General features: G+C 55.9%; 9 protein-coding genes across 9 annotated transcripts; 5 read left to right on the forward strand and 4 right to left on the reverse strand.

Moving 5' to 3' along the window:
* Positions 1-551: 551 nt before the first annotated feature.
* Positions 552-859, forward strand: CDEST_11112 (uncharacterized protein; the record flags this gene model as incomplete). Its single annotated transcript, XM_062927268.1, has 1 exon — positions 552-859. One exon carries the CDS (start codon positions 552-554, stop codon positions 744-746), a length of 195 nt encoding a protein of 64 aa, XP_062783319.1. The 3' UTR covers positions 747-859.
* A 1-nt stretch (position 860) lies between these two features.
* On the forward strand, positions 861-1,220 carry CDEST_11113 (uncharacterized protein). The gene has a single exon (XM_062927269.1). It carries the CDS (start codon positions 892-894, stop codon positions 1,177-1,179), a length of 288 nt encoding a protein of 95 aa, XP_062783320.1. The 5' UTR covers positions 861-891; the 3' UTR covers positions 1,180-1,220.
* A 37-nt stretch (positions 1,221-1,257) lies between these two features.
* On the forward strand, positions 1,258-1,879 carry CDEST_11114 (uncharacterized protein). Its single transcript, XM_062927270.1, has one exon. It carries the CDS (start codon positions 1,431-1,433, stop codon positions 1,671-1,673), a length of 243 nt encoding a protein of 80 aa, XP_062783321.1. The 5' UTR covers positions 1,258-1,430; the 3' UTR covers positions 1,674-1,879.
* A 4,751-nt stretch (positions 1,880-6,630) lies between these two features.
* On the reverse strand, positions 6,631-7,492 carry CDEST_11115 (Putative phosphoribulokinase/uridine kinase, P-loop containing nucleoside triphosphate hydrolase). Its single transcript, XM_062927271.1, has one exon. The coding sequence runs from the start codon at positions 7,426-7,428 to the stop codon at positions 6,718-6,720; it is 711 nt and encodes a 236-aa protein (XP_062783322.1). The 5' UTR covers positions 7,429-7,492; the 3' UTR covers positions 6,631-6,717.
* A 1,484-nt stretch (positions 7,493-8,976) lies between these two features.
* On the forward strand, positions 8,977-11,427 carry CDEST_11116 (Putative LAS seventeen-binding protein). Its single transcript, XM_062927272.1, has 5 exons — positions 8,977-9,302; positions 9,507-9,902; positions 9,958-10,431; positions 10,487-10,643; positions 10,704-11,427. The coding sequence occupies exons 1-5, from the start codon at positions 9,291-9,293 to the stop codon at positions 10,988-10,990; spliced, it is 1,326 nt and encodes a 441-aa protein (XP_062783323.1). The 5' UTR covers positions 8,977-9,290; the 3' UTR covers positions 10,991-11,427.
* A 639-nt stretch (positions 11,428-12,066) lies between these two features.
* CDEST_11117 (uncharacterized protein) lies at positions 12,067-13,834 on the forward strand. Its single transcript, XM_062927273.1, has 3 exons — positions 12,067-12,588; positions 12,670-13,018; positions 13,117-13,834. The coding sequence occupies exons 1-3, from the start codon at positions 12,114-12,116 to the stop codon at positions 13,640-13,642; spliced, it is 1,350 nt and encodes a 449-aa protein (XP_062783324.1). The 5' UTR covers positions 12,067-12,113; the 3' UTR covers positions 13,643-13,834.
* A 33-nt stretch (positions 13,835-13,867) lies between these two features.
* Positions 13,868-14,202, reverse strand: CDEST_11118 (uncharacterized protein). The gene has a single exon (XM_062927274.1). The coding sequence runs from the start codon at positions 14,182-14,184 to the stop codon at positions 13,921-13,923; it is 264 nt and encodes an 87-aa protein (XP_062783325.1). The 5' UTR covers positions 14,185-14,202; the 3' UTR covers positions 13,868-13,920.
* A 1-nt stretch (position 14,203) lies between these two features.
* On the reverse strand, positions 14,204-16,167 carry CDEST_11119 (Putative hypothetical protein CHP02453). Its single transcript, XM_062927275.1, has 5 exons — positions 15,479-16,167; positions 15,254-15,423; positions 14,886-15,185; positions 14,664-14,804; positions 14,204-14,615 (listed from the first exon to the last, which is right to left on the reverse strand). The coding sequence occupies exons 1-5, from the start codon at positions 16,044-16,046 to the stop codon at positions 14,439-14,441; spliced, it is 1,356 nt and encodes a 451-aa protein (XP_062783326.1). The 5' UTR covers positions 16,047-16,167; the 3' UTR covers positions 14,204-14,438.
* Positions 16,168-17,060: 893 nt separating this feature from the next.
* CDEST_11120 (uncharacterized protein) lies at positions 17,061-22,996 on the reverse strand. Its single transcript, XM_062927276.1, has 5 exons — positions 20,994-22,996; positions 20,749-20,844; positions 19,312-20,448; positions 18,317-19,263; positions 17,061-18,256 (listed from the first exon to the last, which is right to left on the reverse strand). The coding sequence occupies exons 1-5, from the start codon at positions 21,119-21,121 to the stop codon at positions 17,856-17,858; spliced, it is 2,709 nt and encodes a 902-aa protein (XP_062783327.1). The 5' UTR covers positions 21,122-22,996; the 3' UTR covers positions 17,061-17,855.
* Between the last annotated feature and the right edge of the window lie 4,627 nt (positions 22,997-27,623).

Consider the following 27,623-nt stretch of genomic DNA (forward strand, 5'->3'; position numbering starts at 1 on the left):
TGTGCTGTTTGGCGCGGCAATCGAATGAGGTCTTTGTTTTATTCTACTTCCATTAGACAGCGTGACTGGCATCACCTCAATCGTGAGGCACACAACGAGGGCATATCGGCGTGAAAATGAACCGTTTGAGAAAAGTGGTATTGGGCAGACGACATCGATCAGCAGGGCGGCATTCGGGCGTCGCGCATTCTCTTTCTCTCTCTTTTTCTCACGTTGTTCACATGGAAGGCCATGGGTTGCACTAGCCCTCGGCTCCGTCGGCTCTCATATGCTTTCTGATAAAAGTCTTCTGCGAAGACCACGAGCGGCATGAATCTTGCTGACAACGGTAGATTGGGGGCCGAGATGCTAGAAATCATGAGATGTGGCGTGGTGTGTTCTTGCTCGAGGAGGAGGAGGGGCGTATCATTGAACACGCGAGACAATGAACACTTGGTCCTAGATAGCGAGGCCGATGGTGGTCAGACGTTGGCTGATGGGATTGCCTTCGGTGAGTCTGTGAACGATCTTTTTTGCAACGTCGATGAGCGTAGAAAGCATGCCTGCGGCGCATGTTGATCCCGTCGATGGTAAGATCGTGGAGCGGCCAGGATTCGAGCGTACGACGTGCGGGAGGCGTTCACAAATACAATTACGACGCCAAAAACGACCTCATCACCATGGTTCTACTTACAAGGAGGGACCCGAGTGAGTGTGATTGCTCTCAGTCTGTCTTACCCCTTCATCCGGACGAGGCAGATTGTTGACAGCACATTGGCAGCAAGCATATGAACCACCGACGTAGCTCTCGCCGATCGTCTAAGGCGTTCAAGTATCAACTAAATCAGTTGATGTAATGATTTCTCCTCATTAAGCCAATGGTAACCCAAAGTCGTAGTGCCATGCTCGAAGATGCGGCGTTTTCCCGCCATCACCCTCTCCCTGTGTATGTCTAACAGACAGCAGTATATATTTTTGGCAAGCCGGATTACAACTTTTCAATTCCTTAAGGGGAAACAGTCCATTTGTTTTTGTACTTATTCAAATACTAGAAACGTGTCTCGGAGCACCTGCCACGCCATCTACCTTCTTAAGGCTCCCCAATGGCTTTGGTCGGCTGGTGGTGCCCTCATCAGACGACGATGCTCACAACTCGATATTTCCCCTGATACTTCGATAATTTACACCTCACGATTGTAGTGACACAGGGCTGTGTGGCTGTTGGCCAACGTTGTTGGTATGGCGATCCAGTGATCCACACGTAAAACAGTTGGCCAGTTGCCACCGAATGAAAGCTGGGATTGTGATGTAGGGCGTATAACTAAAGCACCTTTCACTTCGGTCAGATGCAACAATTTTGACACCAGGTATACTGCCTTCGACTTCTGTACCGAGGCGATATACCATTGAACCCACGGGCACAGGGTTTGGAACCTGGCCCTGGATAGCAGATGCACCTAGCCGTTCGGCTTCAGAAAAACCCGCCGTCCTTGTGTTCCTGCAAAGGGTTCACAGTACGAGCAGTCCTGACAGATTTCATACTCCCAACCCAGCAAGAGGCGCAATACTCAACACGAGATTCAGGTACGAGGCAATTGTCAGCCTCGAGCGGCAATACAGGATACAAGGAACCGATCCGTGACAGACACGAACTCGGGGCTGGGTTTCACGACGAGGCATCTTGGTCGACCTAAGTATTCGTCGGTATAAGGCACTGCCCATTTCAAGTCTCGAGAGAAACTGAATCCAAGATTCATCTCAGGGCGCGCAAGATGAAACCTGAATGTCATGCGGCAAAGTTTGTGTAAGGAGTCCAAGTTTCCTGCTTCGTACGTCGTTCCAGAAACCACTTCTCACGTCATCCTTCGCGTCGTCCTTCCATCGCCAGTTAATTCTTCCCCACGAGAACCCATGGAGCATACGGGGAGTAAGACATAAGCCACGTTCGTGCTTTCAGGAACTATGGATTTCTATACAAACCTCAAAGCAGAAACGCCCACAAGGGCGGCAAATTCAGGGGAGAAGGAAAATACGAGGCTGACGTCCTCAAGTGCAACGGCGCAGGCCAGTGTCGCGAGCTGAATAGCGATCGCACGGCCCGGCGCATCGAGTGGGCAGTGGAGGCCGCAACCCGACCCGAGCGAGGACGCCGTGTCACGGAGGGGATCCGCCTCGAGCGGTGTCGTCCAGCAGGGCTCGCGGTGTTGCGGTGTGGTGATTTGTGCTTCACACCCGCGCGCAGAGCTTGGTTCCAGACGCGGGATGGTAATGCAATCCTCGGCCTACCCCCCTGATGGCCCCGCGGGGGGGGCTGCTCCCCCCCGTGAATCAGCATGCAAGTCTCGTGGGGGAGAAAGAGGGAGGGAGGGGTGGGACGAAAGGGGAGGGGGTTGACGGGTGGCACGACTGGATGGAAATGTAGAAGGCATTACGACTGGGTCAGATCTTGTCTATTCCTGGGCAACGTTCTACAGGATGGAAGGATTCGGGAGGTCAGTTGGCCTTTCCGCACCCCGGGTTTGTGTTACCGGGCGCAACTTGGATTCTCTGTGACGGCATAGGGGAACCGGAAAGATAATTCAGCGAGAAAGGAACCGCACGGCCGGCGAGAAGTCTTGGACTCCGACGCCCGCCTGTGCCGTCCCGCTAGTTACGAGTGGATAATTTGAGGGTGTCCAGGTCAACTGGGAGAGAGAAGATCATGGCTTCCAGGAGGGTGAAACTGATGATCCCCGTGTGCCAGCTTCCTCCAGCCGTCATTCGGTCCGGTCCCTCCAGTAGGGTCTGACGCGGCAAGATTGGAGAGCGGGATGTAACTTTGTTGGGAAATCCTTCCGCTGATGAAGTCGACAAGGTGTGTCGTGACCGTTCGAGGTGCCAGGGGTTGTTGACTCTCGGTCAGAGGTGGTGTGCCCCCGTCACCTTTTGGCAATACCAGGCTCGGGACTTCGGGCCAAGTGCCTCTACGGCTTCAAGTGTTGGTGGGACTCGCTCGTGGTCTCATGGACTTTATTCAAAAAAAAATTGTTCCACTCCTCTTTGCCCATCGGAACGAGTCTGATTAAGTATTCATGTCCTACGTATCAAAGAAAAGGCAACTTCAGCCGCCGTGATGAGCGGAAGGGCATCCTCCCGGGAGCACAAGTGTGATGAGATTCTTCTTATGATGTCCAATTAGAAAATTACAATGAGTTACTGGTGAACAAATATTTGATTGACTTGCCTCGCTAACGGGCCTGAGGGTTCCATGGGGTAAGATCAGGGGGATATTGTAGTCCGTACCCCGGACTTTGTAATGATGACCTAGACTCAGTGTCAAACGGACGCTGTCTTGTTTTTTTGTTTCCCCCCCCCACGGCAAATGCTTCATTTTCTTTCTGGAGGGACCTATGTTATCCTCGTAGCCTCAAGAAATCATCACCACAACCGCTCTATGGCTCATGCTGGCCTTGCCATCTATCCACGCGACGACGCATCAGCCTCAGTCATCTTGTTCCAGGAAGCTGGGATCGTGATGTTGAGCTGATCACCGAAGAGAAAAGTGTCTCATTTCCCCAGAAATCCCAGAATGCCACGTCGACAAGGGTTCACCTGTCGACTGCCTTCACCGGTAACTAGTCTACCAGATCGGGAGCTCGCGTCTTTTAGGCTAAACGCGTCGGATAAAGGCTGCCGCACTCACCGCTGCACATTGAGACAGCAAGAAGGTTCTTGGTATGTGTAGGTGCGCTTCAGAAGGGCTAGTAGCGTGGGGAGTCTCCCATGGTTCATGACCGGCGAGATGCTGTGCGTTGATGGCGATGGATGGAAAGAGGTGCACACCTCTCGCGCAGTGGCTTATGTCGAGTGACCTCTTACCGTATCCCGCTTGTATCGCCTTTCAAAAGCGGCGAAAGCCTTGCCGGCCATGCCACTTCGCCACACAAGCTGCAAATATCGGACAGTGAACCGGAAAATATCCTCCTCTGTCCTGGACATCGAGTACCTTGAATGGGGTCTTTTCCGTCCGGGACAGCACAACTCCCCACGCACCAAAACGGTGCTGGCCTAGTGATGATACGTCCTGCTCGCGGTAAATAGGCATGGTAGTTGCGGACTGGCGACCGTGACCACGTGGATCGACAGCGTGTACAGCACATGAGAGGATCTACCGCTGGACGCGTCTGCACCTGCGACCCAATAACGCTTGAGGTGACTACACCATCAACATCGCAACATAGCCAGAGCTTCCGCAAAGGCGACGTACAGCCTGGTTATATCCGCTGTAAGGGGTCGGGTGACGATATACCGTGCTGGCAATCTGGGGAAACGGCGGTTGCCTGCGTTTTTGGTTGGCCCTGCGCAGCGTGGATGGAAGTAATGTGAAAGAGTTTCCGCCCGGGACGGGTTATCGGAACGAAGTATGAGACACGCGGGCTGTGCATCTTTGATGGTCATCTTTTCTGGAAGCGGTTGGTAGTGATGGGGAATCTCTCGGCGCAGTTTCGGATACAGCCTCGTGATGCTGCTGTCCTGTTGCAAGCTGGGGTTCCATGCCGCCTTCGCCACGCTGAATGTCAGCAGTTGATGGTTGATTGGAAAATGTGAGCGATACCTTTCACCCAGCCAACTCAAGTGCTTCCCCCCCCCCCCCCCCCCCCCCCCCCCCCCAACGTTCAGGGTAGAAGAGACATCCCTGGGTGATGTTGATGGACCTTGGAGACCAAAATGGAGGTGAAGAGGTCAATCAGGAGTTCAGGACGCATCTCCTCCATCCTCATATATCCACACCTCTGATCTATGGATCCGCAAATCCTGCGCGGTAACCCGGCTGTTCTCCCGTGAGGTCGGTGATCCTGATGAACTGGCTGGGGTACGCCGAAGTGTCTCTTGTGAGAGATGGTAATCGGGTCCTTGCTTTCTGATGATGGCCTAAATTGATGATCTGGCAGAGGAAGTAGGACACCTGACTGATTGCTACCGGTATTGTCAGCCTGCCATGTCAACGTCGCCTGACTACGGCCTCGTCCTGATAGCCCCATGTTCTTGTGAGTTTCGATGGTAAGTAGATGGAGATGCCTCGTCAACTATGTCACACCTGAGCCTATTCTTGGAACTGGTTTCCACTGCAATATCAGACCAGCTCGAAAGAGTCCTAAGGAGTTGTCATCAAGTGGTACGTAGATGATGCTCGGCGTGCTGTTTTATGAGAGTATGAACAAAGACCACGAGCATTGCTTCGCATGTATCTTTCATAGTAAGGACATGCAAGACACCGATCAGTAGTACCGCATGTGAGCGCATGAGAAACAGCCTTACATGACGTTTGGGAGCCAAGCTGGACACTCTCCTTGGGGGTTTGGGCCAGTCCAGTGCCAAGGAGGTTGAAATCTCTTAAAAGGGAGCTTCTGATAAACTCCCTTCGGCTTGGTTTCCAATGCCCTGGGTATTGAAAAATCGCAAGAGACAAGAACAAAGTCATTTTGATGATTAAATCTATCGGGATTGACTTGACAGGATCAACCAGGTGGTTATGGGCATACTGATTTTTTTTTCCCGACGTAAATTAGCATTCATATTACCGATGGATGTCACTTTCCTGTCGATTTTGGCCTCGCGGAGTTCATGATACATCGTCTAACGACCTTAATCAGTCATAACGTGGGACTACCGCTCCATGTAAGGCCCGTACGCTCCGATTATACAAGAAAATTGCAGATTACCGATGTGAATGACGGACGGACGTTGATCACTATAAATCACCGGAAAGCCTCCAAAGATGCGGTAAATTCATAACCGAAGCCTGGACTCATCTGTCTGGTGCACCCCAAAGTGATATTCCTGGCCGGTAGCTGACCATGTCTACAATTGAAAGGCAATAAAAAGGGGAACGGAGAAGAGTCTTTTGCCAAATAATGTTCCATTTATATCGCTACTTGCGCCGCCCCAGAGGAATTTCACCCGAACATACTCGTCCGATAACAAAGTTTACGACTTAATTCGAGGTAGGAAACATCATTGAGAAGTCGCCGTTGATGTGTCTGAAGCTCTCATCGATAGTTTCAGTTGCCTCGGGCTGTGTTCAACCGGTATTTAAGCTGAAAGATTTAGTTGCCTGCATTTGCATCTGCGCAGATGGGTAGCAGCCGTTAATGTGGCCACTGAATTATATCATGTCTATGATAACTCAACAGCGATCGAGAAGCCGAATTTTATTGGACCCCGAGCAGTTGAATAGTGTGCCTCAAGACTATCTGCCTAAACACAAGCCTGTTGCTATCTGTGTGGCCAGCCCGAGAGAACTGTACTCTGAGTTGGTCATGTTTTTCCTCTGTTGGTAGTTGATGATGCGTGTAAGCGACTTAAAAGTACAAACTCGATGCTTTCTGAAATTCGAAAGACATCAAAGACCCAAGGTGGACGAAGAGAGGCATGTCTGAGTTGTAGAGATTTGTTGCCATGATGTGGACAAGGAAGTCATTCTTTGATACCGGATACCAGACTCTTGACTATGTTGAATCTATGGGTGCTCGAGTTAGGGTTCAACCACTCTCCAAGGCAACAAAACGGAAACTAGGATATCGATACGGTTCCCTGAGTAGATTGAGCGAAATCTTTTGCATGGCCTCGGCCCTGGAGGGGGGTTATGGATGAGTCTGCCCGGGACTTCTATTACGATGACCTGACACCGGGATATCACAACTCACTCTGCACGCCAATCAAGTCCCGATCATTGATGGCACGACAGAGAATGACAATCTAGTTTGGCTTTTGCTCTATGCTCTCAACCAGCAAATCATACCTGCCCTCACTACGCCTTGCAACAAACTCCCCATTGATCATGTCGTTGTTTTCCGCCCGCGACAATGCCTTCTCCAAACTCTCTTCGATTCCAGTCGCAACGTGTCGCGCAGCAACTCTGTCCCGAGCCAGCGTCGGTTCGACTCTCACAAGCCATCGGTCGTCCACGAGCGCTGCAATCCGTTCCCACGGCTCCTCGCCCACGAGCAGATAGTTTCCCTCGACGATGCAGACCTCCACATCCGCGTCAATGGTAAGCCCACAGGGAACTGGGTCCTTCAGCTGATGGTCGAACGTCGGGGCCAGGACGGGCTGCAGCCCTGCAGCAGCCCGCAGCTGGCGGATGAGGTCGACGACGCCTTGGCCGTCAAAGGTCCACGGCGCGCCGCGCCGGGCGATAGCCTCCGCGGAGTTTGGGAGCGCTTGCAGGGCTTCGAGGGGCAGGTGAAAGCCGTCTGCGGACAAGACTACGGACTTGGGGTGCGGCCCCGGGGATGTGTTGATGGCGGAGACCACATGGCGGGCGATGGTTGTCTTGCCGCAGCCCGGCGGTCCCGCGAGTGCGATTATGAGACGAGGATGTCTCGTGATTGTGCCGGGTTCCGAGCTTCTCTTTTGGTCCCACTTGCGTAGAATGCGCTGAACAAGGGATTGGTAGGTCGACTCCATGTTAACCGGTTGTATTGGGTTGAGTTGGCATGGGCCTTGTAATTGAGCGGGAATGTTGGATATGGCCAGCCTTACAAGTGACAGAAGCAAGCGAAGTCCGATTGAATCAGTGTCAGAGCTTTAACTACATGACTTCCGACGAGGCTCCTCCCTCTCCGGACACTGTGCCCCGGCCTGGGAGGCGTATCGGACTACAGTCACCCGATCTGAGTCCGGCTCCTCATAGCGGCAGCCCCACTCCGACCGGCGCGGCAGTATCTACACATACCGCGCCAACATTAGTAACCTTCGGCTCTCTACGCAACCAAAACGAGTCCAACTGTAGGAGAGTCCAATAGAATAAGAAGGCTTTGGGCTCAAATTGCATACGTCGGCAAGGTGACGTGCTTGAAATAAACGAAGCAGTGAGCATTTGAGAGGCGTTGTAGGCATCTGTGGCAGCGCGGCCGGTGGTTAATATTGAGAATGCCCTATGGACCTTGGTTGAGAGAGTTCTGGACGAACTTTTAATGGTGGTAGTAAGTGAGGTAAGCAGCACGAATATTGATATCCGGCGATCGGGTTGGCGCTGTTAAATGATCAAAAAAGGAGTATTACTGATAACTGCAAAAAATGAATGTCTCAATTGATTGTGGAATCTAACCACTAACTCTCCCCGAGGTGGGCTCGAACCACCAACCTCCAGATTAACAGTCTGACGCGCTAGCCAATTGTGCCATCGGGGATTTGAGATCTGATTGGATGACGGCCTAACCGCAATAAGTTATTTAAGTACCTCCCCAATGTGTGCTAGAGCCCACTCTGATCCTGTGTTGGTGCATGTCACTGCTAATGGCATGGTTACTCTTCAGAGCTTCCCCATTTGATAGTCTTCGGCCTTGTAGGTTCGAATTGCAGCTCTTCCACCCGATTTAATCCAGTCTATCTGTTATGCCCAATTGATTGATTGGTCAAGCCGGATCACAGCGCCGGGCGAGGAAACTGACAGACACCACAGGGTTAAAGCCGGTTGGCCCGATGAGTAAGGGAGGGCCCGTGCCACAGGCGCTTGTGCGAGCTTGTTTCGTCAGATGTTGAGATTTGACTGGGAGTGGGAGGAGTGAGGGAAAGTGACATGTCGAGAGAGTTGGGCAATTTGACTCAGCCTTGTGCGGCTCAGGGCCCTGAACCTTGATGAAAACTCTCGAGAGCCGTTTGGACATCTACTCCTCTTTTACCCCGAGTTGCGATATTTTTGATTTGCTTCGACAAACGAAAACGAAACCACTTTTGGCGGGCTTCGTGACCATGGTCGGTTTCCCGGGTCGGTTCCACGGGCTTTGAGTGAGACTACGTCAGCGGGGTCTCTCCCTCACCTCACATAGGTACGCGCGCCAGGCTTGGATAGGACAGCTTCGGGTACGTACTGAGGTAGGTAGGTACCGGACCACCCCGCGGAACACAAGCAACCTGAGTTGGAGGGCGCGCTGCCCCTCACCCCCCTACCCCACTACGCCCTGTCGCCTGCCCTCGTCCCGTCCCTCATCACTCATCTCGTACCTCGTGCACATTCCCTCCCGAGCCCGACCCGGAGCCCGATCTTGACGACCGACTATTGTCATTCTCATTGCCATAGCTCTACCTGATCTACCTACTCACGTTCCCGGCGACCGACCACCTACTCGTCTCGGGTCGCATCCTTTGCGCTTATCGACGACCTCCGACCATCGCCCAGCGTTTGTCCATTTGCCTAGGTACCCGCCAGCGATAACCCCCCTCTCATTAAACTCCTCCTCTCTTAGCCACCCAAGCTGGGCCGCGCCACTGCCATCGACGCCTCTTTTCTTTGAAGTTACCAACCGCAGCGTCTGATTTCCGGCATCATGTTCTCTCAGGTAGGCCCTGACTTCTACTCCTCATCGTTCCCACTTTCGGCCCCCTCGGCAAGCCATGGCATGCGCGGGGGCCGACCGATCAAGTTTGATTCGTCCGGAGCCACGTTCATGTCCATGCCGCATGACGAATATATCAGGGCATCATGGGCACCTAAACAACCTACAACATGTCTTGAGCGGCTCAAGGTACTGACTTGCCCATAGAAGAAGCCGTACTCGGCCGTTACGGTGAGCATCGAGACGCTCACCGCCGAGACGTACGAAGAGGATGACTTGAGCGGCATTCCCGACCTCGTGGAAGTCATCAAGCTTCAGGCGTCCGGCCCTGGAGAAGCCGCCCGCGCCATCCGCAAGAAGCTCAAGTACGGCAATGTTCACCGCCAGCTCAGAGCTTTGACCATCTTGGATGGCCTCATCCAGAACGCCGGCCCTCGTTTCCAGCGTGCTTTCGCTGACGAGACCCTGCTGGAACGCCTGCGAGTTTGCGGAACATCCGACCTGTCTGACCCGGATGTCAAGAAGAAATGTACCGAACTCTTCCGCAGCTGGTCTCAGTACAAGAGCACTCCCGGTTTGGAGCGCATCGCCAAGCTGCACCAAGTAAGGTCAGCCGTTTACCGAAGTTGGTAGCAGTAACTAACACACCGTTTTACAGGAACTGCCTAAACGCAAGGTCGCCGTCACCCAGGAGAGGTCCAAGGCTGTTCGGGAGACGGAGAACCCGTTTGGCGAGGAAGAGGAGGACAAGCCTTCCTCGCCCACGGGCCGTGCAGGGGAGTCCTCCCAGCCGCAGCGCACGCCCTATCTGCCATATGGCGATTCTCCCAACGCCAGCACCACCTCTGGCCACGCCAAGTCTTCGTCCCGGTCCGGGAGCTCTTTCTTTGGCTCGTCCAAAGATAAGAGCAAGAAAAAGGACAAGGACAAGAAGGGAAAGCGCAAGCCCTTCAACCTGGAGTTGGAGAAGGATGCCATGAAGGGCGCCATTGCCGAGAGTTCCATCGCTGTCACCAACCTGACCAACCATCTCCAGACCATTAACCGCGAGAGGGAGCGCATCTCGGAGAACCCGCAAGCTGTTGAGCAGTTTGAAGGTTGCAAGCAGCTCAGGCGGAAAGTCTTACGCTACGTGAGCTCGCCATCATCGTCGTCCTTTGCGAGACCCAACTAACGAACTGCCTCAGATCCACCATGTTGAATCGGAGGAGTGGCTCGGCAGCCTTCTGAGAGCCAACGATGAGCTGGTCACCGCCCTCATGACGTTCGAGCAACTCGACCGGTCCATTGACGCCGACAGTGATTCTGATGACGAGCTTGCCGAGCAGGCTCACATCTACCGAAGTACGACTCTCATTATGAAGTTATCCCGTCTCTCTCTCTCTCGTTCTGACAACCTTCCAGTGGTCTCCGAAAAGGGCAAGCAATCCATGTCTCCACCCCCTCCCGACGTTTCTGGTCTGAGCATCAGCCACACGCCGTCGCCTCGTCCGCCTCCCCCACCCCGCCCGGTTCCGAGGTCGAGACCCGCTCCCGCTCCTCCCGCCGCGCCACCTGCGCCGGCGAAGCCCCCCAGACCTCCTGTCCAGCAGGTTCAGCCCGACTCGGACGAGGAGGACGACGATGACCCGTTCGCCGACAAGAACGCGCTCGAGACCCCAGCCACCGAAAGGACAGAGCCAAGATGGTGATGCTGCATGACCGGCATGTTCCATCACATGCGTCCCCCTGTTTCATTTACCCAACGTTCTTATCGAAGGAATACCCAGCCATGTAGGATGGGGTTCTCTGTGGCCAACAGGCTGTTTCTGTTGGCGGTTTTGGAACACACAAGTCATGTAGCGAACGAAGCGCCCGTTTAGATTCCCAATGACGAAGCGAGTCGAGTTGAGCACTTATGATATCTTAATCCTAGCCACCGAGTGCCGTTGGGCTGCTCACTGGATGCAGGAGTCCAGTCCCCCTTTTCCGAAAGCTCGCAATCGGTCAACATCGACCTTCCACTGTTGGTCCCGCCTCGGCCGCAATCCCCTTTTGGGAACAGCGCCCGGACCTCATGGTCCCCGCCGAGCGCCCATTCCGGACTCTATCGCCCGATGCCCCCGCCGGAGATGCTACGATCCCATCGTCCCTCGGCGACATGTGCCATGTGCCAATATTGCCCTCCCCTTTGGACCCTCTGGCCGGGACCAGCTCCATCCAATGAGATGGGCCCTCACGGGGCACGGGTATATTTCTCCCACCGTCAATAGCTCGGCCGAAACACAGCTCCCCGTGCCGACACGACGGACCGACAAACAAACGTCAACGTGAACCCCCGCCGCGGCTCCGATGCGACACCAAATCAGGCCGTGAGGTTGCAATACGGCATGATGAATCGATAGCATAGATAGCCTTGTGACCGTTTTTGGGATCCCTTCGTGACTCGCGCAACGACAGCAAGTGGGGGTGACCGATGGTAACGCGTGCGGATGTGACAAGGAATGAGATGAGATTCTTCCTCTTTCGGCAAGTCGTGAGGTGGTTCATGAGGCCATCGTAAAGGGCACACTGCATGACACATGCAGGTCTCGGCGGAGAGATATTGTGACGGTGATACGAATCGGGCGCTCTCGCAGGCCAGGACCAGGACCAAAACCAAGGCAAGTGCGCATGCTGTATGGTGGCATTGAATGCCCAGCATGCCTCCATCTCAGCCCGTCTGGATAGATATATGAGCCCGGCTCCCTCCTCTCTCCCCCGTCCCTCTCGGACTCCGCTCGCCAGCCCTCAGCAAGCGTAGGACCGTTTCTTCTCATCCCCCAAGCCGCCAAGATGCTCGGCCTCCTGTCCCTCGCCCTGGCTGCCGCCGCCGCCACCGGCGCCCACGCCGCGAACACAACCACCACCCTCCGCCCCGTCCTGCGGCCCGAGTGCGACAAGAAGGACCCGGCCAACCTCGTGCCGTCCAACGATATCACGCTCAGCTATGGCGCCGCGGACGAGAGCCTCGTCAGCGTCGTGCTGGCCATGAAGTACCCCTCGGTCGTGCTCGAGGAGGTCGCCGCCGTCGCCGCCGTCGCCTGCGCCGACGCGAGCATCGCCGTCACCTTCAGCGACGCGGCCGCCTTCGCCCAGACGTCGCGCGAGTGGAACGCCCTCGACGACTTCGTCATGGTCACGAACCACCTCGGCAACTGCGACGTCGCCAACGAGCGCGGTTTCTTCCTGGTCGACACCGTGACCTGGGACGAGGCCTCGCTCCGCGTCGTTGCCAACGCCCACAAGAGTGACGTCGCCAACACGGCCAGTGAGTTTTTCTCTCTTCTCTCTTTCTCTCCCTCATCGTCCTCGTTCATCTTCTGAACAAAATAACTGACCACGCCCCCAGCCTCGACGGAGATCTCCTTCTCCAACGTCCCCGTCCAGAACCCCGCCGCTGCCAAGCGTGATATCAAGCTGGACGAGGGCGGCCTGCACATCACAAACACGCTCGCCCTGCCCGCGGCGACGTCCCTCTTCACCTACGACCCTTACGTCGCCATCACCGCCGACGAGGCCTCGCTGACCTCCAACATGACCTTCTCCGGCAAGCTCAAGTACACCATCATCCCGCCCAAGGTCGAGCAGCTCGAGCTCGACATCGATACCTACTTCGCTGCGTCCCTCGGCCTGACCGTCGACGTCAAGGCACCCTACTCTGGAAACTTCACCTACGACCCGGAGGACCTGGGTTACGAGTAAGTCTTTTTTATTTCTTCTCCCCCCCTTGATCATCTTGCCCATGTGCTCTCTGCTCTGTTCCATCCCCACCCGGCCCAAACTGACGTTCGACAAGCTTCGTGGACATCCCCGGCATCATCAAGCTCGGCCCCGCGCTGGGCTTCGCCATCGGCGTCGAGCTTGAGGCGGACGCCGTGGCGAGCATCACCACGGACCTCGGCCTCACCTTCCCCGACGCCAAGCTTCACCTGGACCTCGTCGACTCCGCCGCGACGGCCGCGACGGGCTGGGACCCCGTCTGGACCGCGCACGCCAACATCTCGGAGCGGGCCGCCATCGGCGTCAACCCCTACGTCGACCTGGGCGTCGAGCTCGTCTTCGAGATCCTCGGCGGCGCCATCGACCTCAGCTCCGGCGTCACCACGCGCTCCAAGCTGGTCAACGACTTCACGCTGTCCGCGAGCCAGGGGGTCGGCACCGGCGGCGTCGGCATCGGGCAGGACAACACGGGCTGCCAGGAGGGCTTCGCCGTCAAGAGCGACTTCTTCTTCAGTGTCGTCGGGTTCGCGACGCAGTGGTGGTCGCGGGAGCTGTACAGCGTCGAGGTCCCTGTCGCGGACGAGTGCTACACTTGGTTGTAGGCGGTCGGTCGCCGACCCGCATGGTCCGACGATAACGTCAACCAAGAAGAGTATTCGAGAGAGAAGCTCTCAATGGGCCAGTGGGCTTATTTTGGTCGACCAATTGGTCGACGGCGGAAAGACTAGTCACCCGCGTGCAGTGCACATGATGTTAATGGACACATCAATCTCGATCAAGTAATATAAGTTAATTTATTCATCAATGAGCTCAGTGAACCCCCGGCCAGCTCGAACGAACCCGTCTCTAGTGCACAGAACAGGTTTGTATGGTGATCCGGTCATGGTCTACCGTCAAATCGAGTCGCACCACCCGTTCTACATCGAAGGACAGCCTCAGGCATACCTGCCACGTGTGGTCCACGGATCTCAAAACCAGATGGCCTTGAAGCTTCAGACCAGCAACCAGAAACAAGAACCAAATTGAGGGCTCCCTGTTGACTGAGCCTTTCGGAAAGAAGGTGGGGCAGCCGGTCACGTCTTCCAGAAGGGTCGGCGTGCGCAAAACGCATAGCGAGACAATGCCCAAGTTTCTCCAACAGCATTGGGCCATGACGGAGCACCTCGAGCTCCAGACATATTGGCCTTGTTGTTTCGGATCTTACAAGGCCACAATCGCAATACGCAACACCAAGCTTTCACACACGCAAGACTGCCATGCCAGTGTGCTTCTGCACACATGGTGCTCGGTGTGTCAATTTCGTATAGAGCCATATCCAAAATCTGTGCATTAGGTCCAACATGATGGTATGCCGAATATCGGCAGATGAGAAGATGGTTAGCCATCTCGGATCATGTTTCAAAACTTGTGCGTACTCCAGTCCTTGCCCTTCCCCTCTTCCTCGTCGTCGGTCTCCTCGGGATTGCCGTTTTCTTCGGCATCGTCATTCTCTTGACCATCATCCAGGCCGTCTTCGTCTTCGCTGTCATCCTCGTCGTCAAGATCGGGCATGACAATTCTGTTCAAGAAGGTGATCTGCTCCTTGGTCAACCAACATCACACGAGGGGGAGCTGGCGGCTTACAAACGGGTGCATGGCTGAGATGATCTCGCAGACCTTCTCCTGGGCGTCTTCCTTGGTGAAGATCTGGTCATCGACCTTCTTGCTCATAGTGAAGTTTCGCAACTTCAACAGCTCGATATCGCGATGGTCCGCCAAGTATCCCTGCGAAACAAAGTTAGCCAACTGCTCATTCTTCCTTTGACGAGCCTTCTTCATCCTCGGAAGGTTACCGTTGAAACTTACCTTCGGTTTGGTCTTCAGCGCGTTGCCCTTGTTTGTCTCAGCAAACGCTTTTAAAGCCGCTTCGTCGCCCCCTTTCTTGGCTGCCTTGGGCAGAAAAGTGCTCTTGAACCTCTCGTCATTCAACGCCCTACGCCAACGTTGCGGCCGCTCGTCGATGCTCGCCCTCAACTTTTGCAGATGCGATGCCTCGGGACACCACAAGCCGCCGCCGACGAAGCAAGAGCCTGGCTGCAGGTGGATGTAGTAGCAGGCGTAGGGGCCTTTCTTCCCCGTCCTTGACCATGCGGCAGAGAAGTGCGCCTGGATGGAAGGTCTTAATACATGTGTTTACTGAAGTGGCATGGTTCTGGGAACGTGAGACGGCGTACCTTGTAAGGAGTCGGGTCCTTGCTGAAACGAATGTCACGATGAATCCGGAAAACCAGGTCCTTGGCTGGCAGCTCGGGAACTGTGAAGTCGATCTCGGTGATCTTGGGGGAGATGGTCTCGACGAATGAGTTCCAGTCCTTGAGCGCACGTCTGTATTCGGCGTCGTGGCCTGCGGCGGTGTTAGATTTTCCTTCGGGCCAAGAGTGAATGCGAGTGGGGTCTACTTTTGAGCCACGACCTCTGGTTGTGAGCCTTCAGGTCCTTCAAGAAAAGGATTGTGTTCTTGTGCACAGTGTCGTCCGAGTAATCCATGCCGTCTAGGGGCCGGAGCTTCACGTGCGGAATAAAGGTGACCCTCTCACCCTCGAAGTCGTCCTCGTCCTCGTCCTCATCCTCTTCCCCTTTGTCATCTTCGTCGAGCTGTTCGTCTTGGTAGCCGTCCTCGGACTCTTCAACTTTTTGCTTCTTCACAGCCCTCGCGCTCGCAGTCTTTTGTGGTGTCTTGACCTTGGATTTTACATTTTGAACCTTGGGTTTCGCGACTTGAATCTTGGGCCGTCCCCGTCCACGCTTCTTAGGCGGGTCCTCTTCCTCATCATCATCAACCTCACTCTCGGGCACATCGCTCTCATCTTCAACCTTGCCATCGCCTTCATAACCATCGTCGTCGTCGTCCCGGTCCTCGAAGTAACTGCTCTTCTTGGGCGTGCTCGAGACGCGCCGGGACCGCCGGCTAGGCGCTTTCTCGGCCTCTGCAGGCGGCGACGCAGCACGGCGTTTCCGGGGTGGCATTGGAAGTGCTGTCGTTTTGGTGTGCCTCAACTGAACCGGGCAAAGTGTGCTGCAATGCAATTCGCCGTTCGCGGGTGCAGTTATAAATGACTTTGTCGACCTGGAAAGGTGTAATGCGTCATTGGGCCCAGTAGAGCGCGGGGGTGGACGCGACGAGAACTGACGCAAATAAACGCGAGACCATGTGACTTTGCACGTGCCCTGTGTTAGTCCTCACGGTTCAGGCTGGTATCTTGGTCTGACAGACATGACATAACAGGCGGGGTTTCTCTATCCATTGCAAGTATGTATTTCATTATTTCTTGGCTCTCTGGGTAATTTCGGGTTACAACTCCGACTCGGGGATGGAAACTAGCATTTGCAGCCTTCATGCTCAACCACATGACGGTGATTCCTAAGTCCAAGCACTGTTGGTCTGGCGCCTATAAGCACAAGGAACCCGACCATAGGGCCAGTAGGTGGGCACGTTGTGCGGGCACAGCTCACGCAGCTCAAGTTTTGTGTAGCGCGGCATGCCACCTGCTTCTGGAGCTGGTACTCATAGTCCCCGAGCACTTCGCAGTGATATGTCTGGTCAGGGGCTATCATAGACGGCTGGATTGTCATGCATGATCCCCATCGGAAGACAAAAGACTCGCCAACATGAAGGAACCCTCGTGTCGACGCAGTCCAGACGGCCCGCAACAGATTTAGCTTGTAACTCCAAAGTCCCATGGAGGAGTAGCAAAGCCGATCAAGCGGAACGACTCAACACCTGCTCCAGTACATTTCGGGACACGGCTGATTCTGCCGATGTCAAAGCCCTCGCCAAGCCACTCACTTCCCATTCGTTCATCGACCCAGGACTTCCCCAGGCCGGCCGCCAGCTTGTAATTTTCCCTCTCGGCCGAGGGGCGCGCACATACGGCCTCAGTTAGGTACGTTGCTGGACATCCCAGTGCGCGTGGGGATTCCAAGACCGGGCATCAAACCACAAGTACTACTGCATTCACCCCCAATACGAGAGTAATGGTCAAGACATCTCTTTTTCTCATTATTCATCCACAGCCTATCAACACCGACGTGAATCCAAAACGCAATGTCGCCGCACAGCTGCAGTAGCAGTAGCAGCAGCAACAGCAGCAGCAACGCGACCACCCCCCTCGAACCGAGGGGCAAGCGGGCCTAGACCAAATAAACTGTACAAGCGCGAGAAAAAGCAAAACAACGGCCAACCTGCAACTATTCTCCGATCCTCCCCCTACTACATGACTGACCAAGATACGTTGAAACACCATGCGCGAGAGACGCCAAGCCGGACCGTCCCCCCCTCCCCCTTGTTCCTTGATTTCTTACCCTCCGAATTCTAGCTGGTACCTGTCTGTCGGTACTCCGCCGGTTCGACGCGCCGAAATCCCGACCGGGGGTGCTCTCCAATATGCTAGGGCGGGGAAAGCTAACGACACGCCAGACTTCAATTCGCTCCCTTGTCTCCCTCTCTCTTTCACTCTCTCAGCAATTCGACGTCAAACGCTTCTGGCCGATGAGCCGCTTTATCCCTCATCCACACGGCAACGCTACAGTCCTTTTGAGAACGTCGTCATGGCACTGCCTGTCTCTTTTCGAAATGGGAATGGGTGGGGGGCGGCTTCTCAAGGTACGAAAATGGGCTACAAACAACCTAATCGGGAGAGAGGGGCATGCCTTGGCACACAACGGTCGACTTTGCCCCAACACCGAAAAGAGGCTCTTTAACTCGCTGAGAATCCACATAGTTCCGTGAGGTCCAATCATCTGGTACAAGGTGCATTATATCGCTGTCCGGGCCCGTCACCCGAGGTTGGGATCATGGGCGATGCGACCCAGGGGCGTCCTGTCCCGGGGCTTCTCGACCAAGTCGGCGTACCCGTCGAGACTCGAGCCCATGACCCTGACCATCTCGAAAATGTGCGAGCCCTTGAACGTCTCCGCCCAGAGCCGGATGACCGCTGCGGCCAGCTGCCTCAGCCGTGTGCTGTCGTTGGCTGAAACTTCGCTGCTGGCAGGCTGGCCGGCAGCGGGCCCGCCTAGGGACGGATCGATGGGCACAGCAAACTCTGTCTCGTCGAGCATTCTCCTGACTGACTGCAGAAGGTTCTTTTCTTCCGGCGTCGCAGGGGGGTCGTTCGGTCCGATCGACGCGAGGGTGAGTAGCCACTTGGATAAAAGAATAGCGCATTCGAAGTTGCACACTGCAAAGAAAGCCAGAGTCAGCACGCGGAAGCCGCTGTGTTAGTATCCAGGGTACTCACGCGAGTGTTGGATGCTCCATTCCAGGCTCTTGGTCCTCGCAACGTAGTTGACGCCGGCCTTGACCAACATGGACAGGGCATGGATTGCCTGGAACACGGCCCTGTGCAGCCTCAGAGTGCGGACCAGAAGGGGCATGTTGCTCAGTGATGAAGCGACCAGCATGTGGTCCCGGGTTTCGAGTGATCTGCTGGGCGGGATTTCCGTGTACAGACGAATGTACGCCAAACGCAGAAGAGCAGTCGAATTGAACGCCACCGGGCCACCCGGGAACGAGTCGCTGTTGCCAACATGCCCTGCGTCGGCAGCACGCAATTGGTGTCGATGCTCGAAACTGACCTGCCATATCCGCAAAGCCGCCGTGACCTCCTCCACGTCCTCCGGTTTGAGACCTCTCTGATGCCCGAAAGGTGAGCTCAGCGCAAACGAAGTTTGCTTCAGCAGGTAGATGTGCTGCAGCAAGGCGTGGATGAGGACGTAGTTCCCGAGGGACGACATGTGCGGCGGAAGCCCTTGGGGCGAGGTTGTCAAGACTCTAGAAAAGGCATCATGGACAGTGATCTCGGCGGACGGGTAGTTTTGTCGGTCCTCCTGCCACTGCCACGCTGACTCGGCCCTCCACAACCGTGATGGGTAGGGTAAGAAGAGGCCAAGTTCCGATGTGAGGATTAAGGGCGGCATGTTGTACGCAATGCTGCACAGGTTAAAGAAGCAGTATGCTATCAGCTTCGTCCGCGTGGCGCCTTCGAGCCGGATCCAAGTCTCCCAATCCGGCGCGACACCGGGACTGGACTCGGCGACCAGGCCCTCTTCACGGACCAGCATAGCGAGGTGGCTCTGTAGGGACAGCGCCTCGTGTAGGATGGCCTTGGCTCCCCAAAGCCCTACTGCGAAGAGCAGCAGGACGGCCTGGGTCGTCTCCAGTCGGGCTTGGGGCGTATTCGGCGAGCTATGGCTGGTTAGTACTTGAGGAACAGTAGACGAAGAGTGCACTAACAAGGGCTCTCGGTGAGTGTCCTGTGTCATTGGGCGGTCCTGTTGTGCCGAAGCAAACGTGTGGCGAAACCCGGAGCTGGGGGAGGGTCGTGTCGAGTGCGGGCTGTATGCAGCTGGTGTCGGGAGCAGCGCATGCACCTCGTGACTATGGCGACGTCGAATTTGCTCGAGGGCAACGGCCTTTGCGGCGTACCACAAGGCGTGACCTCGGTGGCTTTCGAATCGATACTGAGCACCGACGGCCAGAATGGCGAGGAGAAGCTCGGGTGCCATTTCGGCGGGTGTCAGGGTGGGGATGTGAAGAAAGGGGAGGTATTCGTGGAAGCCGCTGATGTAGCCCTCGAGGAAGCGGGTTAGGGTGTGGCGAGAGGGGAACACGAAGTCGTTGGGGATGACGGATGAGAACTCCTCAAGTCTGTTCTTGATGACAGTATGGTCTGCGGCGGAGATCCGAAGGGGTGCTCTCATTGACTCGTCGTGGCTCCGCGGTCCTCCCTCCATCCCCTCCCGGCCGTCGGGCTGGACCGAGGGAAAGCGCGAAGGAAACTGTGATGATGGCTTGGATGGCCCACGATGATGCAAGTCGCCGGAGCGCGGCCAGAGACCGCCCATCTGTTGGTCAGACTCGAAAGGAGGCGGGAGGTAGTGGGAAGGCGCAAAGTCGTCAAGGAAGATGTGATAGTCGTCGTAAGGCGCGGGCTGGGGCTGGGGAGCGAAGCCGGGGGCTAACATGTTCTGGTCCTCGCGCGGGCGCTCGGGATACCCAATCGATTCCTCATACGACTTGATCCTGGCATGGTCCGAAGGTGGACGTCCCATATCCGACATCATGGGTTGCTGCATAGGGTTTACTTCGCTGGCCAGAGCCGCATCGGAGAGCAAGTCGAGGTTGCAGGCAGCGGCACGGGCCGGACCTGGCATGCGAGGATCCGGGCCCAAGGTGGAAGCCACAGCGGTTATCGACTCCTGGTGGTACTGCGACTGAGAGGGGCGGCGGACGCCCAGCATCTCGTGGTCGACATGACTGTCAGAAGAAGATGGCGGGTTGTGGGTGCTGGAAGAAGTCTTCCTTGGGCGGCTGTTCTCCTTGCTGCCCTCATTGAGATGGACGAGCTTCTCATGGCGGACGAGAAGATCACTGATGTCCATATAAGCATATTCCTGTGTCAGATCCGAGGGGAGTTGGCCGTGCTGGGGACGAGCATGAAAGAACAGGGAGGGAGGAGGTGATGGAAGAAGAGGAGGTGGAGTCAAGAGTCGGGGTCTGGGACGGGGGGGAGAGTCGTGGGATAAGGCAAGCTGGGTTGTGTGGTGGTAGTAGTGCTTGTGTAAGGCGGGCAGCATGTGGTGGTGTCGTTGTGGTGGTAGGTTGGGAGTACTTGGGCGGAATGGTAAAAATGACGAATGGCCGGGGGCAAGGTTGATGGACCGGACTCACCGTCGTCCGAACGTTTTCCCACAACGAGCCCAACCGCAGGCAAAAGGTTTCTCCTTGGTGTGCGTCCTCTCGTGTCTCTGGACATGCTCCACACGCCTAAGATGCAAAAGCAATGTAAGCTGGCAGGAAGGTACAGCAGAGTAAAGTGAGAGAGTGAGAGAGCCAAGCAAGGCAGGGCAAACGTCAATCAAGTTGGGGGCGGCTTTTGCGCGAGGGGAGGGGGGGGTGGGAGAGGAACAACTCACCTGAAGCGCTTGCTGCAATACTTGCACGGCAACGTCTTGGGTTTTTGCTGGCGGGCCTCCCCAATCTCCCCAGGCGCAGCAGAGACTCCGTGAGGAGGCATGCCTTCTATAGACTGAAGAGGGAGCATTCCGTGGAAGCCCTATCCTCGAGAAGGCGGCTAGGGTAGAAGAGGAAGGGAACACAGTATGCTCGGTTAGGTATGATTAGATAGGTCGAGGGCCTCCGAGGTCACACAGCACAAGAAAGTGGGGGAAATAGGAGGAGGGGGAGGAGAAAGAAGAAGGCGGAGCAGAGTTGACCTCGGAAGGGGATACTTTGCGGGGTGACGCGCCGTGTATCGATATGGGGATTGCGGAAAAGAAGGGAGAAGTTTCAACCTCTGTTCGAGAGCCGGTGTGTAAGCGTGGAGGTCGAGGTATTCTATGCTACCACTCGTCTTGGGGGTCCCTTTCGATGCAAGGCTCTCGTGAGCATAAGCTGGACCACGGGCGGTGGCGGCCGGCGTTTCCAAGCGACTCGTGACTTCAGGCGTTGCTGCTACGAAGCATGCAGGGGGGGCCGCGCGAACGACGGAGCGAGAAGCTGGTATTCGGAGAGGGATGCGTCGGCGGTAGCAGTAGGGCGGGCGAAAGTTAGGAGGACGCAGGCGAGTAGATTTGGGGAAGAAGGAAAGAAACGGTGTCACGGCACGGCGGCGGCGGTGGCGGCGGCGGCGGCGGGTGACACGAGGGATACGATACAGGCTGGGAGAGGCCGAATATCAAGGGAACGCGCGGTGAGAAGTCGGGGCGGCCAGTGTCTCTGGATGTTTATGCGTGAGTGTGAAGACACAAACAAGCATGCATGAGAGGAATTGGAGCGTCGACGAGGGCGTACTCGGCTCAAACAAGCAACAACAACAACAACAACAACTGGGTGAATGAAGTGGGCGGCGAGGTCGAAATGAAGAGCAGGGAGGGGGTGGGAGAGCAAAAGGCGGGGAATTGATGGAGATGAGGAGACGGACGGTCTCGGGAGAGGAGGCAGAAAGAGGAGGTGGATGGATAAGGAGGGGATGGGGATGAGGAGATTTGGGAGAAGAGAGGCGAGTGAGCTGAGTGGCCAGACACGCTGAGCAAACGTAAACTTGGAAGGCGAGTCAGAAGCGGATGCGGAGGGCAACGGCAACAGCAGTAGCAGTAGCAGCGATAGAAAGAGAGAGAGACGCTGCTGAGAGAAAGGCAGCGAGCCGCGGCAGGTTCCCTGAGGAGCCGAGCGTCGAGGTGAGAGCAGGAGAGGTAGGGTTAGCCAGAAGCTAGAACCGGCTGGAAAGCTTGGGGAGCTGAGAGCTGGCTGGCCGGGATGATGAATGGGCTGAAGAGGGGGCAACACGGAGATCTCGGCTGTCTGCAGCGCGCTGTACGACGAGGCAGACGGCAGCTGGATGGATGGTGAGGAGAAGCAGGACAAGATCGACCGACACCGAACACCACGCTGCGATGGCTTCTCTGGACGGAAGATTCGCAGATGTTGGTAGATGAGAGGTGGTTGGGGTGTGTGTGTGTGTGTGCGTGCGTGCGCGTGTGTGCAGATCTTCGAAAGTTGTCGCGTGAGGAGGAAAGACCCGGCTGTCCAGTGGCGGGTAGAGGATTGGCGATGATGTGCCGCGGAGGATCAATGGAGGGAACCAGCCTTTGGATGCAACGTCGATGCTTCCAATCTGTCGTGGACAACCGCGTGCAGGAGAGGGAGGAGGATAGGCGAGATGAGCGGCGCGGCGAGGCGTGAGGAGCAGAGGGGAGGAGTAGGATGAGGAGGTGAGGAGGAGGAAGCGGGGGCAAAGTGGAAGCGGTGGTGTGGTTGAGAAACGTGATGCGGCGAGCTGGTGGTGGACGAACAGGAAGACAGTACAGGTACAGAGTAGAGTACAGGTAAGGGTGAATAGATGAAGAGAGAGTGTGTGTGAGAGGTGAGGTGAGGTGAGGTGAGGTGAGGTGGTGGTGGTGGTGGTAATGTGGAGAGAGTGATGAGGAGAGAGAAGAATTGGCTTCCGTTGAATGGGGGAAATCCAGGCAGGGAATCTGGGGTCTGGGGTTGTCTCCTCTCTCTCCGCATTGGAGAAGCACCAAGGTCACAAGTGCCAGAGCCAACTCCTCCCAAGGTACCGTACCGCCGTACACACCTTGGCCTTGGTGCTTGGGTGCTATGTACCTAAGCTTGCCCACTTCGCACTATTTGTCCATTCTGTGGGCAGAAAGGTTCCCCCTCTCAATGTGAGAAGAGAAGGCGAGGGAACGCGCGAACACGCCTGGAAATGGTGGCCTCAGCAGCAGTCTGTCTCTGGAGATTGGTACCTACTGTACGTGGTGTGTGTACTATACCAAGTTTGAAGGTGACTTTGGGGTTGACATGTGGAAAGTACATTTTCTGCAAAGATCCGCCTAAAAGGTACCTTGTCCACGCCGTCCAGCCAGGTTTCGCCTTGCCTGAGCCAAGCACTCCAGGGGCCAGCCCTGCCCAACACCCCTAAACAAACACACACACACACACACACACACACACTCTCTCTCTCCGGGAGGGTTGCATGTAGTGGGCTGGACGGGCAAGGGGGGGCTTCACGGCCCTGGCCATGAAATCATTCCACGTCGCCAAAGGCAGTCGGCTGGGTATCCGTACAATATGTTGGTGATATATCCTGTACCTAGACGCCGAGACTTGGTTATGCCTACTGGTTGATCCTATTTATGATGAACAGCTGTAAAGCGCAGCGCAAGTTAAAGCAGCTGGCAGCATAGGTAGGTAGGTAGGTCCAGTACCTAGGTAGGTAGGTAGCAAGGCATAACAAGCACAGTCCAGAATTTCCATTTCGTCTCTAGGTTTTGCGCTTTGCCCTCCAACCTTTGCCGGTGCTCCTCCTTCTCCTCCTTCTCCTCTTCCCTCAAACACTTAGATCTCATGCTGAGTGAGTCCTGACAATTGACAGCCGTCTTGCGGCAGGACTAGCAAGCTCCCATCAGCTGCCAGTCCCACCCCCATTCTGAACTAGGAACCCGGCCCCGTCCGTGCCAGCTACTGCACTGACGTTGCGAAAGGAGGGCATGGCATGGATGATTCTTCATTGCTTCATGAGGGGCGGGGGTCGACCCCTCGGGGGGGAAGACAACTGGTGCCGTGGTGCTTCAAGACGCACCAATGGCAGCTTCTCAATAGCGGCCATTCACGACAAGGAACACCCCCAGCCGAGAGGGCCGCTTCCGCCAACGAACCACCACTCGCTCGTCCCCTTTTTTCCCCCTTCTTTCTTTTTTCATTTTTGGAGAAACCAGACGAAGCAGAGCAGAGCTACACAAAAAAAGTTTCCAAAGCAAACAGCTGAATCGGCCAGACTTCGTCGATCACGCCCCTCGGGACACACCCCGCCTCTTCGGCCCAGATCAGCTTCAATCCCGTCGCGGCGAAATAGGGCGAGGTGAGGCGAAGCGAAGCTCGGTATGCCCTTTCTGCCCTTTTACCCCCAGTTGCCGTTTGTCATGAGAGCCGCCCCCCCCCCCCGGCCCCCTAGGCGACGGCGGCCATGACATCCTTGCACGAGTTCAGAGGTCTAAGTAGCTCCATGTCTCCAAATGCGGAGTCCGAGACGCGCACTGGAATGGACCGGCCGGAGCTTGATAAGGCACAGAGGGGGTTTGGGAAAACGTAAAATCTCCCGAGGAACTCTTGCTCCCTTCCTCCAGAATGACAAGGCGACTGCCGCCGCATTCTGTGTGCACAGTAGTCAGCATGGCGTGTGACTTACCCACTTTGGCCGCCGCTTCAGACCGGACAGAGTGTACACATATATTGAGACCAGTGCACAAGAGACCAGAGTTGCAGTTGGGTGTCTCAGTGTAACTGCAACGCAAGGGGGGCCAATGCAAATGGAAAAGGTAAGAAAGGAAGATTGATATTGTAGGCTGCCTTGCCTGTGGTGATAACCCCAAGAAGCGATGATGCAGCAGCAGCAGCCTGTGGCATAGCATATCTGGCTGTGTCCGATAGGGGGCCATCATGCTCAACGGAAAGTCCCTTCACCACCCTTCACCATGCTCGAGAGACACAAATGCATGCATACACGTCCATCATTCCCTCTTATCTTGCAACACTTGTCGTTCCCATGAACAAAACCTATCTCTCTCTCTCGCGCCCCAGGCATCCGGCCGCTGCGTCGCTGGCTCACTCTTGCCAGATGAACCCATCCAACCGCCTCATCCCACGCCTAGCCGGCCACCCTCTGTTTGTCAGGCCGTTCTGGGTGGCGGGAAATTGCAGTCTCATCCTCTGGGCCACATGCCTACCTAAGTATGGACCTCCATAGACACATCGTCCCATCTCCAAATCTAGGTCAAGAAATTTCCCGATGGCTGCACCTCGTACCGTAGTGGGCGGACGGCGTTAGTGTATGTGTGTGTGTGTGTGTGTGTGTGTGTGAGCGGCAGCGAGATGGGATTCTACTGCCTAGCACACTGAACAATACACTACAGTTGCTCCCCCCCCCCCCCCCCCCCCCTCGACATAGTGAGTGGGGTGGATGCGGAGGCAGGCACACGTTGGACGCGGATGCAAACGCAGGCGCAGGCGCATACGCACCAGAGATGCAGGACCAGCCACGAACAGGCCCGAACCAGTCGCGACAGCGGCAGGAGCAACAACTGCAAGCAACCGGTCAAGGACTCAAACGAGCACCTGCCCCAAGAGAAAAGATGCAAAGTGTGGGGTAAGGCGAATGAGCCCACCGGTAGCCGGGTCTGTGCTCCGTCATGCCCCACCGTCCGGATTTTCCTCCCGTCCCCATTTCATCTCCCCCCCCCGTTTGCAGTCTCACCTCAACGGCCAAAGGACTAAGGACTTCTTTCCACAACGCTCAGGTCGACGACCTGTGGGCACGCGCCGTTTTGCGAATTTTCTTTTGCACCCGTAATGCCGAGTAGGTAATCTGAGGAACATCTCGTCATCCTTGAACCCCCCCTGGTCCTTCGCCGGCCCACCACCCCACGTCCTTTTGTAAGTACCCAGGTGCCGCAACCACCATGTCTGTACGGATACAAAACGACCCCAAAACCAAGGCGTCAGTTTACCTACCTGGGCCTCAATACTCTTTTGTCGGGGACCTGACCTCGGCGCCAATGTGTCAAGCTCCCCAAGCTCCATCTGGCGTTGCATCTACCCCCCTTCCCAATTCGTGTCGACTCCGAGCTGTGTTTCCTTTTTGGGGGCCTTCCTCTTCACCTGACCTCGAACTGTCCGGGAAAGGAGGCTTGGGTTCGCGATATCAAGTCTTCTCGAGCCCCTTCGTCGTGTCATTCTCTCCAGGGAAACGGCAGTTTAGTCATCCTTCACGACGGAGAAGTCGGAGCGAAGACCGCGCCGCGTCCTTCCATCTTCGACGCGGAGTCATGCGCCGGCGACACACATGCGCGCGCGCCAACATACACATGACACAGAGACACCCGCTCTGGATGGACGGCGGATGAATTCTCGGGCGAGGAAGCAACTCGGTCTCGACATGTCACTATTCAGTCATTCGCAAGCGGGGAAGGGGGAGAGGGGGGCTTCTCTACGAACACCACCCATGCAGTCCCCCAAATCCATCAATACGACCAAGCATTCGGGCTTGGAGCCCTCTTGATACCGTTATTTGTCTTGGCTGGACCACTCACTTGTACTCCCGAAATTGTATGAACGGACTGCCAGGCGCCAGAAAGCAACTTTCTGCTCTAGCATCCTCCCGTATATCTATGGTGCTTATTACCGCGTGCTAACAGCGACAGCTGAGGCGCCGATGACGGCAGCCACCGAGTGCCAGCATGAGTTCCTCCAAAATGCCAAGGCCGCCGCGGGAACCGCGATGCAATGTAACAGGCAGTTGGTGTGCATGGCCTGCCGACAAACATCCCAAGTAGCCCATGTCGTCACCGCTTCACTTATAAATCCCAGTGACCGACTTTGCTCGTGGCCGCGATACACGGTACGGGCACGTGGAGCGGTGTTCGAGTTGTTGCCATGAATTCAAGTCGGCGCAGAGGGGCCTGAGGCCGGTTTCCAAGGGCTGTTAACGTAGCGTTCCGTCCTTGCTCAAGACCGCTATCCCTCATGGTCGACCGATGGGTCCAGAGACAATCCCTATCTGCACTGGGAAAACAGAGTGAGGGCCGCGGCGTATAAGAAATAATATCCCCCCCCACCTCTCGCCTTTGATGCTTGATGACGAGGGCCATTTCTGTTGCGGAGGTGCTTGGTGCAAACGACATCTATGAACACCGTCTTAGTCGTTTCTGATCTTGGTCAGATACTCGAGTGAGCGCTGCATTGCCGATGTGAAGCTGAGCCCATATCGGTTCAGAACCACTCCCGTTCCAAAAACCCCCCTGGGCTGTGCGCCGGGCACTCTCCTTCAATGCTCGGTCGAGCTTCGAACATGAGCCATTGTTGCGAGACCGCGGACGACGTCGGCCATGCTGCCGTCTAGCCTCCCTTAGTTTGGCTGGTCTCTCCCCATTATGCCCTCGCCACGAACCTATGGCATCTTATCCCCAGCCTCCCAACCCATGCTTGTCCCATGTCGTGCGTCCCGTTCCCTCTCTTCACTTGCCCCTGACGCCAAACAGATGCCT

Source organism: Colletotrichum destructivum, chromosome 7, assembly GCF_034447905.1.
Source record: "Colletotrichum destructivum chromosome 7, complete sequence".
In the NCBI taxonomy this organism is placed as follows: domain Eukaryota; kingdom Fungi; phylum Ascomycota; class Sordariomycetes; order Glomerellales; family Glomerellaceae; genus Colletotrichum; species Colletotrichum destructivum.